The 18,230-nt window shown below is 26.3% G+C and overlaps 1 protein-coding gene across 1 annotated transcript in view; it reads right to left on the reverse strand.

Moving 5' to 3' along the window:
- LOC117177333 (sn1-specific diacylglycerol lipase alpha) overlaps nt 1–18,230 on the reverse strand; it is a 187,094-nt gene that overhangs the window by 51,711 nt on the left and 117,153 nt on the right. The window contains exons 4-7 of the mRNA XM_033367959.1: nt 8,518–8,619; nt 5,538–5,721; nt 1,006–1,090; nt 593–921 (exon numbers count right to left, since the gene is read on the reverse strand). Of these exons, the coding sequence (XP_033223850.1) occupies nt 593–921; nt 1,006–1,090; nt 5,538–5,721; nt 8,518–8,619 (700 nt within the window). The remainder of the gene's footprint in view (nt 1–592; nt 922–1,005; nt 1,091–5,537; nt 5,722–8,517; nt 8,620–18,230) is intronic.

Below are 18,230 nucleotides of genomic sequence, written 5' to 3' on the forward strand. Positions count from 1 at the left end.
ATTAGACTAAATAACTTGACCTTTAAAATTATTTTTCAGGAAAATTGGTAGTAAGATTTTGGTTGTTTGTTATCATTTGATGAACCTTTGAATAAGACTTTTAATAATTGAAAAATGAAGTTTTTGTATTTATAGTATTTTATTCCTTATTAGGAATAAAGTTTGGATAGTCTAGCTGTCGCTTAGCTACGTGAGGAACAGTCACAAGTAGACGGCGATCAAATGGGCATCGCCCATTACACTATTTCAATTGTTATTTTTTATGACTAAAATCATTACCTGGTATCTAGTTAACTAACGATATGTTATTAGACTAAATCACTTGACCTTTAAAATTATTTTTCTGGAAAATTGGTAGTAAGATTTTGGTTTTTTGTTATCATTTGATGAACTTTGGAATAAGACTTTTTTAATAATTGAAAAATGAAATTTTTGTATTTATAGTATTTAATTCCTCATTAGGAATAAAGTTTGGAAAGTCTGGCGGTCACTCAACTGCGTGAGAGGAAGAAACAGGGCAAATTACAGAAATAAAATGGGCATCGCCCACTGTACTACTTCTATGGTTATTTTTAAAAATAGAAATAATTACCTGGTGCCTAGTTGACAAAGTCCTGTCGAGTGATTTACAAGGAAAAGAGGCCATCCATAAGCTGCTAGAGCGAAAAACATGTAATGAATGGCAGACTGAAACTGCTCAGAATCGCCATCTTCCGTAAAGGTTAGGAACTTTGTACGGGGTGTTATGGGCACACCCGATAAAAATTCGTAAATGTCATTTTTTCCCTGCTTCAAAATCAACTCTCGTTCGATCTTTTGAAACTTTCGCAATAATACTAAGCCCGCCACAACGTCAGATGGGACTACGTCTAAATCCCTGAAAAAATCGCTCAGTAGTTTGGCTATATCCGCGAAGGAATTCTGAAAGTTAGAAAACAATTTGCGTCAATATTTACCAACATTTCTCAAAATGGAATAGGAAATTTGAAAATGAGAATAACTTACTCGGTTTCTATCTGAATTACCCATACAACAAAAAAGAATTCTACATCTATTGTCCCAACTGTCTTGATAGGCACGAATGACTTTTCTGAAAAAGAGATTAAAATATTTTTTAAATCAGTATAGCTAGTATCGAATTGACGCACGGGTTTCTTTTTTTGCATTTTTATTTTGGAACATTTAAATATAAACGATTTGAAAATAGATTACGAAATTGATTTTTTAATATTAAGTTTTAATATTTTTTGAAACAACAATTAATTATTAATAACTTTGAATTTCAAGCGTTCATATATATATATATATAGAACAATTTTGAATCGAAAAAGTTCTGAATTAAACAATTTTAGGTTTGGTAAAATTTAAGCAAAGGAATCTTTTTTATTCTTGCATCAACCTTGAATTATGAGAATGACAAAATTATTACTATAAAAATCTATTTTTAAATATAATATAAATGAATAAATATTTTTAGAAATCCTTCGGTGAGTTTCAAGATATTAGTATTAAAAACAAACCATTCAAATTTCATCAATTTATCCGCAACCTTTTTCAAGTTATCGTGTTCACAAAAAAATGTTGACGTCCGCACACACCCACAAATCCAGAAAATAGCTTAGAATATTATATTAGATATTTTTTTAATTGACTGAGGTTTCATTAAATAAATTGAAAAATTTCGGAAAATGTCACCAATACAAAGCTTCCTCTATGAGGAAGCCAGAACGGCATTATTTCGAATAAAATTAAAATCAATTCAACCTATATCATTTCGAAATATATACTTTTAAAATTGAAAACTAAAATAAAAAAATTTTATATCAAAAGCTTTCATGATTGGCAATTATCATAAGAAGTCTTGAAAATGGTACAATTTCATTGGAAAGAAGTTGTATAATTTTTAATTTAAAGCGTTCATGATTGAACGATTCTATTTTTATATTTAAAAAATATCGAAATTGAATAATTTCAGTTCAAAATTTCGAAGAAAAGAACCATATAAAAATATTAAAAATGAATTCTCCAGATTGGAGTTTTTAAAATTAAATGATTTTAAAATTAAAGGATTTAAATTCGTACGATTTATAATTTGAAGTGCTCAAAACTTAATAATTTCAATTGGACTCTTTGAAATTGAAAAGTAAATTGAATGTTTCAAAGAAAAGTTTTCTGAAATTTTATTGTCCTTAATTGTAAGTACATAAAAAAATTATAAATTAACATTAACATTAATTAAACAAACCTAATTTAAATCGTTGAAAAAAAATTAATTTTCAAATTTTTCAAATTCAAAATGAAAGAAATGATTCATTTACACAATTTTTAGCATTTTTGTATCAAATTAAATCGAACTAAATCCAATCATATCCAATTAAATATTTTTCAGTATTGAATGATTTATTTTTTTAAATTCTAACCAAAAATCGGACAATATTAAAATATTGCATTGCAAACTAAAAATAAAGAATGGAAAATAAGATTGTCATGTAGGATTCTAGTGATTGAAATTGCACAATTTGAAGACTTTAAATTGAAAATTGTTTTTCTTTTAAGCTGAGTTTGAAATATTGAATATTATAAAATATTTCTAAATAAAATATATTAATTTTCAATACCTAAGTCTGGAAATGTTCTAATTTTTAGGTATTCAATTTGAAATATTAAATTCTTAGTTTTTCATTGTTTTTAAATTGTTCCAAAAGCATTGAATTTAAAAGTTCCAAGTGGTTAATTACAAATCTAGAAAAATATAAATATGCAAATTATATAAATTTAGTATATATAAATTAAAAATATAAAACTATTAAGGCTTTAAATATAAAAATTCGCAATTGAACGTTCGGAAAGCAGAACCGAACGAACGCTCGAGCAGTAGGCAATAGTGGGAATGACGCGCAGGAAACGCGAAGAAAGGGAGGACGGTCTTTCGTCGCGTTTTCTGCGCGTCCTCCCCACTCCTACCTATTGGTCATGCGCTCTTTTGGGTTTTCTTTCCGAGCCCCCCATTTTGAAAGAGTTACAAAAATTACATATTTTGGAAAAGCAGAAATTTGGATTGATATTTCTTAACCCATTGGAATTTAGTTTCCTTCTTTTTGAAAATTTTTAAAACGTTGAAAAGCATATAACTTTTTTAATATTTATCGAAATAACAAATGCCAGTGCGATAATTTTCAAGCCCTTTTGCCATGTACCAGAAACATTAAAAAAATTTTTAAGCTGATAATTTTTTTTTAATTTTGAAAAAGATCTAACTTTTTGAATTTTTCTCTAGTCACAATTTTAATTAAGATAGTTTCTATATATATTTGATATCTAGTGAAGAATGCAAATTGAATTTCCTTATCAATCACAAAATTATTTTGTTCTAATTTTCTAAACATTTTCAAAATTTTCAAAAGTATATAATATTTCTATATTTTAGCGAAATTGAAAATTTCACTTCAATAACTTACCAGTATTCTACCCATCTATAAGAAACTTTGATAAAAGATTCTAAAATTGCTTTTCTTTAATTTTTGAAAATGCTCTAAATTTTTAAATTTTGGTTGGAAACATCTGCTTAACGAACATAACCTTCATTTTGGGAACCTTAAGAAGTATATCAAAGGCTGACTCAATTGGACAAATTCTTTAAAAGTTATCGTGACTACAACATTTAAGTAACCATACATATAGACAGACAAACAGACAGACTGACAGACGGGCACCAACAAAATTCTATAATTTTCGGACTCTGTGATTACCGAAACATAAAGATCCGTTAAAACCATAGATTGAAAATTTGGGTGATTAAATTACACTCTAGTGAATGAGAATGTAAAAAGTTAATAATAATAATAATTATGAACAAATAGGGGGAGGAAAAATTGTAGGGATGAGGAAGTATGGGAATGTGGAAGTATGGAAAGGCAATCAATGTGAAGAAAGGCATAGATGAAGGGGAAAATAGGTGTAGTAGGTAATTGGGAAAATAGTGTAGTAGGTAATTGGGAAGGTGCTTGATTAGGGCGGTGAGAAGAGTAAGCAGGAAAGACAAAGGAAGTAGAAGACAGAAAGTAATCGGTAGGAAACCAGAGATTTATCGAAATAGAAATGTATAGGTAGGAAGAGAATGTAAAGTAGAGGAGTGAGAAGAGAGGAAGTAGTTTGCAGGAGAGAATATAATAGGGAAGTGAGGGTAGGCAGGCTAAGAGTGGAAATGGGGGCAGGAAAGTAATCGATGGGATTAGGAAGTGTGGAACGGTGAGTAAAAAGTGTGGAATGGGGAGTAGAAAAGTGTGGGAAGGCAAAGAATGTAAAGTAGTGGAGTGAGCGTAGGAGAAATAGAAGAGGGGAAGGGGTTTATGGTGGAGTAATAATAAAGTAGAGGTGTGTAGAAAATAAAGGGCTGAGCAAGGAACGGAGGGAAAAGCAGGTGAAGGACATTCATATCTGGAGTGAGGAAGTAGGAGAGGTAATGGTAGAGGAAAAATTTAATTAGGAAGGAATGATAATTATCCGGGTGAGGGAGGTAAATAGTGAAAGAAGGCGAAATACAAAAAGTAAACAAATAGGTAGGATAGGGAAGTAGCGGATGACAGGCAATAGATAAGATGGAAAGGAGGCTCTTGAAATGAAAAATTGCAATTTTGAGAGATTTATCAGGGAAATTGTAACTATTAATGTTTAAAATAAAAAATTTCATCTTCTTCTTCAGCAAAAAATTAAGAAACTAAAATCTCCTCTCTTTCGACTTCAAAAGAGTGAAAATAATGATAATGGTAGGCGACAATGAGGAATTATGTGGAGGTGTCAGGAAAGGGAGCGAAGTATGGAAAGAAGAAAGTCTGGAAAGGGGAAAAAATGAGTAAAAGGAGTGAGGGAAGGGGAAGTAGATGATGGGATTGTAGTATGTAATAGGGAAGGGAGGGCGATTAGGGTGGAAAAGGAGGTTAGCAGGAAAGGAGCGACGATGAGGAATTATGTGGAGGCGGTAGGATAGGGAGGGAAGTATAGAAAGAAGAAAGTCTGGAAAGAAGAAAGTCTGGAAAGGCAAAAAATGTGAATAAAAGGAGTGAGGGAAGGGGAAGTAGATGTTGGGATGGTAGTGAGGATGAGGAATTATGTGGAGGTGGTAGGATAGGGAGGGAAGTATGGGAAGAAGAAAGTTTGAGAAGGAAAAGAATGTGGATAAAACAAGCGAGAGAACGGAAAGTAGATGATGGCATAGTAGTATATAATAGGAAAGTCAGAGCGATTAGGGTGAAAAGGGAGGTTAGCAGGAATGGCAAGGGAAGAAGGGATGGAAAGTAGTACGTTCAGAAGTGGAAGAGAGAGATAATCTGAAGTAGTGGAGGAAGGAGAGGCAAAGTAGGTGATGAAGGAGGGGTAAGTAGGGGATGGAAGGGAAAGGGATTGAAATTGGAAGAGGAAGTAAGGGGATAGATGGTACTACATGTGTGAGAGAAAATAAGTAATAGGCTACGGAAGCCTTTTCTGAAAGCCCGCCGCGTCTATTTTTAGTATTTGTTTAAATAAGGATGGACACGTACCGCTGTCGCCAATTTCGGTTCCTACTACCACTCCGCTTGTAAATACGGTCACCTCTGGTTTCCGCTTCTCGTAAACTACGTTGATATTTCTTCATTTTCACCCAGGACCTGCCTGCGGTATCATATGTACACCACACAGTCACGACAACTGACGCTTGGATGCACCAGTTTGAAATAACCAACCCTGCAATATTCAGTTTCAAGAATATCACTTACAATTCACAATACATAATTTATAATTTACCGTTTAAATTCAAATTTACTTTCAGAAGCTTTCGCAAATTTAATTCATGGTGGCTTGAGAGAAGTTACAAGAGGTTCTAATATCAAAGTGGGAGTTTAAAACAAGTTTTGAATGCTAATCTCATTCGCAGGGTTCACAGCGGTTCAGTACTTCAATTTTAGTTAAAATAGGATCATTATTCTCATAAAAAATTTTTTAGTACATTCTTTACAGCGCAGAACTCTGAGTTGTTGAAAGTATTTTTCAATCAATATAGACAAAAATAATTTTAAAATCACAAAAAAAAATTGAAAATTCCACTTTTTCTGTTTTTCTTTCCTTGGGCGTTTAAATTTGTTTCTAATATATTTTTATTAGTTGAACGCTCCTAAATGCTTGACACATTTCTTAATGACAGATATAAAAAGATCGTAGCGTAAAAAAAACAGAATTATAAATACTTCTTTACGAAAATAACAAAATTATAAAGATCGTTATTTGTTTTTAAATATGTTGGTTTCTTATATGTCTTTACTGTCTTTCTCCTATTTCCCTCTTCGAACTTTTTCTCGTTTTTACAAAAATAAATAAATTATCAATTGAACAATTTTTTAAACTCATCTTTTTTTTTTAAATCAAATATTTGATTGAAAAGTCGTATTTTTTGGGTACATTCAACTGTTTTTAAGATACAAATAAAAGAAAATAAAATTTTCGTTGACATTTCATCTTTTTCGGTTATCAATTTTATTATTTGGTAGAAAATTTAATTATTTGCTAAGAAAGTTTAACTACATTCTTGAAAATTAGACAACTTTATTCGAAAGTCATCCTGTTTTATGGAACATTCGAATACTTTCGTAGAAAATTAAAACGTATGGTTGAAAATGATCTTTTTGTAAAAAATTTTAACTTGCGTGTCGAAAATTCAGCAATTGTGTTGAAATTTCGTATTTTTTCAATGCATTGAACTTTTTTTAAATTACAAACAAAATATTTTGTTCATTAGTAAAGAAACCTATAACACCTTTTTACAATGGACCTTTTTTGGTTACCAATTTGATTATTTTTTAGAAAATTTAATTATTTTCTTTTAAATTGTATTGTTCTTTTGAAAATTCAACAATTTTGTTAAAAATGCATACTTTTTTGTCGAAAATTCAACTATTTTCGTAGAAAATTTAAGTTCATGCTTAAATATTAAATTTGGGTTAGAAATTTATATTTGAGGGTTGAAAATTCAACTGTTTTGTATAAAATTCATATGTAAACTTGAAAACTTAACGATTTAGTTGAATTTTTTTCTTTCTGAACTGAAAACTTTTTTTTCTAAAATCAAATATTTTCTTGAAAAGTCGTCTTTTTTGGATGAGCTAAATTTTTTTTAAATTTACAAATAAAATATTTCTTTCGTTAAAATAGCAACTATTCAATTTTTTCGTTGAAAATTGATCTTTTTTGATTACCAATTTTATTATCTGGTGAACACTTCAACTATTTCGTTGAAAATTCTATTGTTCTGTGAATATTCAACAATTTTGTAAAAAGTAATTTTTTTTATTAAAAATTCTAATATTTTCGTCAATAATTCAACTCTGTATTTTAAAATTATTTTTTTTTTGTTAAAAATTTATATTTTAGGGCTGTAAATACCTCTATTTTGTGAAAAGTTCATCTTTTTATTTAAAAATTTAACAATTTGGGTAATACTTTTTTCTTTCTTCACTAAAAAACCTTTTTTTTTTTTAAATCAATGATTTTGTTTGCAAAAATGTATAATTGTCGACAATTCTACTATTTTTATAATAAAAAATCAACTCTGGTTAAACATTATTTCTTTTGTTAAAAATTTATATTTATGGATTGTAAGTTCTACTCTTTTGTAAAAAGTTCATCATTTTGGTTTAAAAATTTTACAATCTGTTTAACACTTTTTCCCGTCTTGACTGAAAAATCTTTTTTTTGACAAATTCTGTTGAACATTCAAACTGTTTAATAGAAAATTTGTGTTTTTGGACGAACTAAATTGTTTTTAATTAAAAATTATAATTCTTTTTGGTTTAAATATCAACTGTTTTGTTAGAAAGTAGCCTTTTATTGTAGCATTGAAATGTTTTTGATTTAGAATACAAATCTTTTGTTGGTATAAATATCAACTATGCAATAAATTTTTCCTTGAGAATAAATATTTTATGGTTTTATCTCTTTGATTGAAAAAGTGACTATCTTGTTGAAAATATCGTTTCATTTCGCTAAAAATGAACAACAAAATTAAATTAATTGACTTTACATTTTCCTTTTGAAAACTCAACTCTTTTGTAGACAATTCTTATTTTTGGCTTAAAAATTTAACAATTCAGTTGATTTTTTTTATTGACTAAGAAACTTTTTCGGTGAAAAAATCCACTTTTTTGTTGAAATCGCAATTATTTTTAATAAGTTTGACTGTTTTTGATTTAAAATAAAAATCTTTTTAAGTTTAAATATCAAGTTTCAGATGTTTTCTCGAGAATTAATCTTTTATGGTTCAAAATTATCTTTATCTTTAATAATCTTTAGTTACCTTTATTTATTATTATTATGTTAAGTGTATTCTAATGTCTTAAATATCTGTTTATGCTTGATTATAAATTAATCAAAACTTTGTAAAAAGGGCAGGGGGGCTGAACATTGGATTAAAATTCTCGATTTTGGGTGTTTCGGGATATTTGTAAAATTTAAGGGGAAATTGGGGGTTAGGTAAAAAAATTAACCTACCTAGCATGAAGTCCTTTGCCTTAGCTGCAGGGCAAGATTGATAGAAAAGTGTTAACCAAGTCACACCTGCACTCAGCCATCCAGTCTCCACTAACAATAAAACTGAAATCAAAAAAATTGAAAATTAAATTCTATTACATTTTTTTGAATTTTAATGTCAGCAAAAAGTTATAAAGCGATCTTAATTAATAAAAATGTCAATCTTGAAACAAATACTTCTGAAGAATAATTTTTAAAGAAGAAAAAAATCTGCTTTGGTCCGGATTTGAACCAGGAACGCCACTACCCATGAGTGTGGCGTAACTGGTTAATACTTCCTTCATGAATCGTGGCATTCCTGGTTCAAATCCGAGCCAAGGCAGATTTTTTTTGTTCTTGAAATTTATTTGTCTGAAGGAGTCGTTTGAAGATCGAAATTTCTATCAATTAAAAATTAAACAATTCAGTTAATATCTTTAAATAATAAGAGCAAGTAACAAAAATCAATTAAAGATATATTAGATTTAGTCCTGGATTTAACGAATCGACAAGGATGTTATTCACGGCTATTCTCGGGAGAAAACAATTTTTAACATGCTGTACACGAAACATTCACCGCGACGCGGGAGTCTTTTAACTATCGGTTAGGTCAGGCGGTAGCGCTCCGAATCTGTTACCGTAGAGTCCGGGCTCAATTCCTGCTACATGTACTGTCGTTAATTTTTTTTTTAATTTAAATTTGTTACTGACATTGAATATTAAGTTTATTTGAATCCAGCTGAAATGTTAATCTTTAACCATTTATAATTCATATAAAAAATTTATTATGCAACATTTTGTTGTTATTTTTATATTATATATTATATTTATATACAGTTTTTATTTTTATCTAATTTTATTTGACTATTTCTATATTTATATTTCTATTTTTATCTCATATGAAAATAATAATAACCAAAAGAGAGAGAGAGAGAATAAAGTTCAATTGAGTTAAAGAAAACTTGGAGAAAACTCAGTTCTTCTTTCTACGAATCTCTAGAGAGCTTTTCTCTTTTTATCAAAATGATCTTCCTTTGTGGAATGAACGACTTCACAAATCTCAGGAAAGTTTTCCAACTTTCATGGCAATTTTTATTTATGACTCAAAACTTTCAAGACAATTTTGCTTGCATTGTTGAACATTTTTATCAATAAATTAGTTGGACATCAGGGTTGTCCAAAAACGCATTGGATTTTTTTTTAGAATTTTCATATTATTATCATATTCTCAATTACAGAGAGGAGGGAAAATTTTTACTTTATTAACATTTTTATTACGTTGGAAGCGCGCAAATGTTGATTTTCAACTTTTTCTGAATTGGAAGAGGGAAATTTTTCAATTTTTAGGATTTTTTATAAAGTTAAAAGGTACAAAGTTTTAAAACTTTATATTTCGAAACTATATTAAAATTAACCAAAATAATTGTTTAAATAATTCATTATTAGTTATGATAATATTCTCCTAGAATAATGCTAGAAAGTTGATGTTTTTTCTTAAATTTCAAACTTATTGTGAACTTTTGAGCCAGAGTGCGGTGGCAATTAATCAAAGTTAACAAAGATGATTGTTCAGAAAATGTATTAATATTTATAATAACATTCTTTTAGAATAATGCTAATAAAAGGATGATTTTTTTCAGAAATTTCAAATTTTTTCTCAACATTCAAGTTAAATTGAGTTCATAATTAATGCAACTCAATAAAGTATTTTTATAAAGTTTTTATTATTTTTTATAACTATCTTCTCTTAGAATAATGATAGAAAGTAGCGGGTTTGCTGTAATTTAAAAATGTTCTTTATTTCTTCAGTTATAAACAAATAATAAATAAATATCAAAGAGTTTCATTTCGTTAAACAATCTCCTTTTTTTGTGGATACTAGTTTTTCTAAAGTAAAAACATTAAAAAATTATGTTCGTTAACTTTGATCAATTATTACTAATTTCTAATTGGAAAATTGACAGAAACAAACATCACAAATATGGGGAGTGTGAGCATGAAAATAAAAAAATTTAATATTGAAAAAATTGGACCACCCTATAGCACATAGTTATATAGGTTGCACATCCACAGATACTTTCGAGAGACTTTTTTTGGATCAGTTCCAAAATCTTTCTCACTGATGTAATTCTTTTTCTTTGTCTCAACATTTAAAGTTCAAAGCTCAAAAGAGATTAATTTCCTCTTTGCTAAAAGTGGTACAACCTAGTTTTTGATCTATCCGATTCATAAATTTAAAGGATTTTTAACAATTTTAGGTCAACTTTCAATTATTTCAAAAAGTATCTCGAAATTCTATAAATTCTTAAAGATTTAAATTTTTCTTAATGTTTTTTTAGTCTGCAAAGATTTTCGAAATGGTCCAAAATGATTTCAGAAAATTTTAGGATCATTTTAGGAATAATTCGAGTCAGTTTATTGAAGAGATTGAAAATGTTTTAAATCTTTATAAAATGTCCGAAAATTTATAAAGTATTTTAATATTTTCTCCAAGCGTTAAAAAGTCCTAAGTATCTTTTGAACTGAATCAAATTTGAACTAAAATTTTATAAAATCCTGTCAAATAAAAAAATAATTTTTTTAAGCTATTCTGGATAATTTTTTGACGTATCTGAAATCTGCCAAAATATTCTTCAATTTTGTCGAGAAAACTAGGAAAACGATATTTATATAACTCTTAAGAGAATAAAAAAGGAACTTAAATAATAAATCGTTATTTGATATTTTTACTTCACATTCAAATTTTATTTTCCTTCAAATTACAATTAGCCATTTTTTTTAATGAAAAATTTAGTTCGTTTGAAAATTTAACAGTTTAATTGAAAATTCATCTATTTAGTTCTAAAATTTATCTCTTTTGTTGAAAATGTAATCATTCTTTAATAAAATCGTAACTATTTTGTTTAAGATCAAAATCATGTCTTGTCTTTCTTTCTTTAAAATAAAACAATTTCGTAACAAATCAAATTGTTTGCTTGAAAATTAACTTTTTTTAAATTAAAAGTTAATATTTCTGCTTGAAAGTTGATCTATTTAATTAAAATTTAAACTATTTTTATGAAAATTTCACTATTTGGTAGAAAATAATTTTTTTGTCAACAAAGTCATATTTTCAGGTTCATTAATATTGTTGAAAATTGATGGATTTTGTTAAACATTTTTTCATAGAACATTAATTTTCTTGGTGAAGAAGTATTATGTTTCGGTTAAAAATTTTAATTGGTACTTGTATAAACATCCCAGTTAATTTTTTTTTGAAGATTCATCTCTTAGGTTGAAAATGTAACTATATCATTCTTAGAAAATTAATCTTCTTGGTTGAAAAATAATTTTTTCGGTTGAATGTTGAAAACTTTTTTTTTACTAAAAAATTAAATATTTCATTTTTGGTTAAAAACTTATATTTTTAATTAAAAATGGATCTTTTCTAGCTGAAAATTCAACTATTTGGTTGGAAATTTATCTCTTTTGCAATCATTTGTAAGTTAATCTATTTTGATTGAGAACTCATTTATTTTTTAGATTCTACTGTTTTTTATTTTTAACTAAAATATTCTTCCGTTGAAATATAATTTTTTGGTTGAAAATTTAACTTGCATGGTTAAAAGATAAACCTAGTTTCTTAACATTTCATTTTCTTTTTCTTAAAAACTTGTTATTTTTACTTAAAAATTACTTTCATTGTCTCAGCATTTTAAATATATTCCTTAGCTGAAAATTTAACTATTTGGTGTGAAAAAAACCGTAAAAATAATATAAAAAAAAATTTGCTACCTTCCGACTTCATGAAAATGTTAAAAAAAAGAATTTGCCTCCCATTAATAAAAAGAAACTAAAATAAAGAATTCTTGACTTCCACTTAATAAAATTGTTAAAGAGAAAAAATTTGGCGTCTTCCCATTCAGATAAAAAAAGATCGAAAATTGCATTCCTTACATTTCAAAAGAAATATTGTAAATAAAAAATGATTTTCGTTCAAATTCATAAAATATTTTTAAATCAAATTTCTTCCTTTCCAACTTGATAAAAATCTTAAAAACATAAATTTTCCTGTTTCAATGTAACCAAAATTAACAAAAAATCATTTCTTGTTTTAAGGGCAATGAAAATGTTATGAACAGCAAATTTTCCTTCTTCAACTCAATAAAAATCTAAAAAAAAGTTCCTTTTCCAATTCGGGGAAAAAAAGAAATATCAAAATTTCGTACCTTTCAACTCTAAAAAATTTCAAAAATCAAAAAATGTCTCTCTTTCTACCCAAAAAAAGTCTCTTCCAATCCAGAAAAAATAACCACAATTTTTTCCCTTCCAACTTAATAGAAATGTTAAAAATAAAAAAATCATTCTGGTACGAATTCATAAATTATCGTAAAACAAAATTTCATCCATTTCAACTCAATCAAAATCTTAAAAATATATACGTCCATCTGTCAAACAAACTAAAATTAAAAAAATAACTTTAATCGTTTTGGAATTAATAAAAATGTTAAAAATGTTAAACTTCACATCATTCAATTAAATAAAAAATGTCATAACAAAAAAGTTCCTCTTCCAATAAAAAATGTAAGAACAACAATTTTTTCTTTAAAAAAATTAGGATCGTTCAATAACATTTTTTCTCTATTTAAATCCTATTGAGATAAATTGTTTTAATGTTGAGTCCTGTCAAATTAATAATTGTTCAATTATTATTTATACATCAAAATTCAATACTTTCACTAAAATATTGCTAAATAGGACATAAATGTTCCTTTTTTCTAATATTAAAAAAAAAATTAAATTGTCGAGAATGAAATATTTTAGACTGAAACAATATTTAATTAACATTTAAAATTGAATAGAAACATTAATTTATGAAATTATTAATTTTTAGTTTTTTAAAAATTGAAAATAGTTTATAAAGTTTCAATCAGACGTTTCGACTTGTTTAACTACTAAAGTTTTCAAATTCGAAAAGTTTAATTTTCTACATTGAAATTTCCTAAATTTGTTAATTTTGAACCGATTCAGAGTCGTCTTGTAAAATTAACCATTGTTTAATTTTTAACACTCGATCTACATTTTAGTTTTAGAAATCATTTATTAATTTACAGTTGCAGTTTATTAACATAAAACGTTTTTTTCTCAAATTTTTCAAATTCCAACGTTTTTCATTTTCAGCTCTTAAAGTCTGCAAAACTGCATTCAAAAATCTAAACCATTAAAAAAACTTGATCATGAAGGAAAAATTATTTGCAAACAAATTTATTTATAGCAAGAAAGTACATTTTTAATCGAAATTTTAAACTTTTCTAAAAGCCCTCAGAACTCCATTATTTCATGGCACAAGTAATTGGATTTCTTATCTCGCATTCATTTATGCCACTCGTCAGAAATTTATTGTGGCATAAGATCTCCAGGAAATATGACGATAAAAAAACTTTGTGCGTAATAGAAGCTGAGTATAAACGCTTATAAAAAAAAGCGGAAGTGATAAATATCCCAGGAAATTCCTTTATCAAAAAATATTGTATTTGGCTGTATTGTTCTAGTTTAAAAATTATTTTTTCATTTAAATTAATTGCTGAACTTTCCAATTTATTATAAATAATACAGAGATTACAGTGGAAAAAGTTTTAAACAGGCGAAACAGATTAACTTTTTACGAAAAAAAGGAAAATAGGACAATGATTAAATATTTATTTTTACGTGTAGAAAAAAAAATCTTATAAGAAATTTAATAGTTTTTAAATAAATGATTTTTTAATGGTTTCTACCCTTAGGGAATTGATTTATTTTTTAATTTAATATATTTGAGTTGTTAATAAACCATTCTTCTAAAAATTCTTTTATTAATAATTGAATCGTGATACTTTAAGTATAATTAATTTTTTTTTCATGGCTTTGTTTAATTATTAATATAATTTATGTTTTAAAATTAAAGTGGAAATAACACTTTTTAATGTTTTCAAACTCAAATTAAACATAGATAAAGTTAATGTTGTAATCCGTAGAAGTAACCCTTGAAATCAGATTTATTTTATTCCCTAAAACTGTCTAGGATTTCGATAAAATTTCTTGACATCGTAAAAATTCAGTAAAAAACAAAAATCCAACGACCAAGTTTGGACCAGAACGAACAAACAAAAACAAAAAATAAAAACAAGGGGATAATGTGGTTGGCTGCCTTCTCATTTTTCTTTCCTCTTTTTTTATTTTTGCCCGAAATTTTTTTTTTCAGATTACAATAAGAGTTTTTTGTTTGTTTATTGTGGTCCAAATTTGGTCGTTGGATTCTTGTTTTTTTTTTTTTAATTTGGTTTTTAATTTAATTTAAATTTCTTAAATTTTAAAGTCAGTAAAACAGGAAAAATAATTCGAATTTTCTTGGATATAAATTGAGTTAAAATTGTTTATTAAATTCATTATAAACAATCCGTTTTGATAAAATGCAGACGCGCGTTCACGTCTCTGGATTTTTATTCTCTATCATAGAAAAAGTATTTAAAATTAAATGAAAACAAATTTTTTTAAATTATGAGTTCTAAAATGTTCCAAGAAAAAAATCTCATGTGTCATTCTTTGGAATATTTTAAAATAACTGAAAATAGTTTCGAATTTTTTATCGTCTTTCATCTCCCTTGAAATTTTTGGAATCCATTGAAATCGCTTGAAATGTTTAAAATCCGTTAAAATAAGTAGAATAAAAATAACCATCGAAATAAAATGCATGCGTGCGTTTACGATCTCTGGATGTTTATTTTCTAATATTGAAAACATTAAGTATTTCCAAATCTAAAAAATAAATTTTTTAATATTCAGAGTTCAAACATTTTTTGAAACGAAACCTGTTGAAACTCTGTGCAATTCGTCCAATGAAATTTTCTTATAGAGTGATAGATAAATGTTTAATTTATTCTTTTATTTAATAAATTCTTATTTTAGTAATACGTAATGAACGACAAATTCGATTTTCTATTTATTAAAACTAAATAAAAAGGTCACCGTATCTTTCTTTTGCATATAGACTACAGAGACCTTTTTACTTCATTATTCCTAAAATACAACAATTATTTTAATTCTAGTGCTTTTTACAATCAATAAGAAAATCTAAATATTTCTGGTTGAACTTTCATTCTTTTCAGTTATTAAAGTTAAAGTTACTATTAAAGTTCTGGTTAAAAAATCTTCTTTTTCTGATTCAAAATTGAATTATTTTGTTAAAAATTTGATAATTTTGTTAATAAGTCATACCTCTTGCTTGCAAATTCAACTTTTTTGTTTACAATTTTACTTTCCTGGCTTCTTTGGGTTAAAAATGCAACAGGCTGATTAAAAATTTATATTTTTTGGTTAAAAATTAAAATTTTGTTAAAATTTAACTTTTTTTGAAAATTAAGTTTTTCCTAAAACATAATGTTTTGTTAAAAATTATTATTATCCTTCCAGAAATTGAACTGTTTGGCAGAAAATTAAACGATTTGATAGAAAATTGATATAATTTGTTTAAAATTCGTCGTTTTCGTAGAATATTAATTTGTGAGTTAAAACTGCAACAGCCTGGTTAAAAATTTATATTTTACGGTTGAAAATGAACTTTTTGTTAAAACTTCACTTCTTGATAACAATTTGTTTCTTGTTAAAATTTAACTTATGTTGAAAATTAAATTTTTGTTAAAAAATAACGTTTTGATAAAAATTATTTTTTTGTTGAAAATTAAATATTAGTTGTAAATTATTATTATTATCCTTTCGGAAATTCAACTATTTGGTAGAATACTGAACTATTCGATAAAAAACTGAACTCTTTGGTTTAAGATTGATAGATTTTTTTAATTCGTCTTTTTGTTGAAATATCAAGGTGTGAGTTCAAAATGAAACAGCCTGGTTAAAAATTAGTTTTTTGTAAAAAATTACCTTCTTGTTAGAACTTTATATCTTATTAAAAATGAACTTTTTGCTAAAAATTAATTTTCTGTTAAATATTAACATTTTGTTAAAAATTAAGTTTTTGTTTAAAACTAAGTTTTTCCTAAAAAATAATGTTTTGTTAAAAATTATTATTATCCTTCCAGAAATTGAACTGTTTGGCAGAAAATTAAACTATTTGGTACAAAATTGATCTCTTTGGTTTAAAATTGACATAATTTGTTTAAAATTCGTTTTTTTTGTGTAGAATATCAATGTGTGAGTTAAGAATGCAACAGCATTTTTTTCTTGTTAAAATTTAACTTATGTTAAAAATTAAATTTTTGTTAAAAATGAACTTATTGTTAATAATTGTCTTCTTGTGACAAATTAACTCTCAGTTAAAAATGATCGTTTTACTTCCGGAAATTCAACTATTTGGTAGAGTATTGAACTATTTGGTAAAAAATTGAACTCTTTGGTCTAAGATTGATATTTTTTTTAAATTTGTATTTTTGTTGAATATCAATGTGTGAGTTCAAAATGAAACAGCCTGGTTAAAAATTAATATTTTTCAGTTGCAAATTAAATTTTCTTTAAAAATTAACTTTTTGTTAAAAACTGATTTTTTAAGGAACTAAATTCTTGTTGAAAATTAACTTTTGTCAGAAATTAACTTCTTTTTTGAGAATTAACTTTTTGTTAAAAATTACCTTTTTTTAAATTCACTTTTTGTTAAAACATAATATTTTCATCTAGGAAAATGAACTATTTGGTAAAAAATGAAACTTATCAGTTTAAAATTTATATAATTTGTTTATGTTTCGTTTCTTTGGTAGAATATTTAATCTTCGAACATTGTAATTATTTTAAAAAATTTCATAAATGGCTCTTCTTAAAAAATAATACGTTTAATTTATTATGTTGAATTGTAAATTGACAATAACTATTAATTATTTAACAATGTTAATTTAAAAATTAAGAGAGTTTGACTTTTTCTACGACTGAATTTGTTCACTGAGTCAACTCACTATATTCTATGTTCCTTTATAAAAGAACTAATAATTCTTTTACCAATTTTAATTAGAAAATTAGGAGTTTGCCCTTTTTTCTACGAGTCAATTTGCTTACGGAGTCAAGTAAGAAAGTTTATTCAATGACTCTGTTGTATGTTGCTTTGCAAATTTACAAGAACTATTAATTATTTAAACAATTTTAATTAAAAAATTAGGAGCTTGCCCTTTTTCTATAAGTCAATTTGTTTACGGAGTTGACTAAGAATTTCTATCCGGCTTTAAATAATTTTAATAAAAAACTTGAAAGTTTGGCCTTTTTTCTACAAGTCAATTCGTTCACGTTGTCAACTAAGAATATCTATCGTATGACTCTTTTCTATATTTCTTTGTAAATTGACAAGAACTATTAATTATTTTAATAATTTTAATTAAAAAGTAAATTTGTTTACAAAGTCAAACAATAATGTCTATCCGATGACTGTTTTATATTTTGCTTTGTAAATTTACAAGATATATTTGTTATTTAAACAATTTAAATTAAGAAATTAAGAGTTTGACGTTTATCCTACGAGTTAAATTGTTTTCGAAATCAACTAAGACTGTCGATCCGATGACTCTTTTCCACATTGCTTTGAAAATTTACAAGAACTATTAATTATTTAAACAATTTTAATTAAAAAATTAAGTTTCTGCCCTTTTTTCTACAAGTAAATCTGTTTACGAAGTCAACCAAGAATGTCTATCCGATGACTGTTTTATATTTTGCTTTGTAAATTTACAAGATATATTTGT

Source organism: Belonocnema kinseyi, chromosome 7, assembly GCF_010883055.1.
Source record: "Belonocnema kinseyi isolate 2016_QV_RU_SX_M_011 chromosome 7, B_treatae_v1, whole genome shotgun sequence".
In the NCBI taxonomy this organism is placed as follows: domain Eukaryota; kingdom Metazoa; phylum Arthropoda; class Insecta; order Hymenoptera; family Cynipidae; genus Belonocnema; species Belonocnema kinseyi.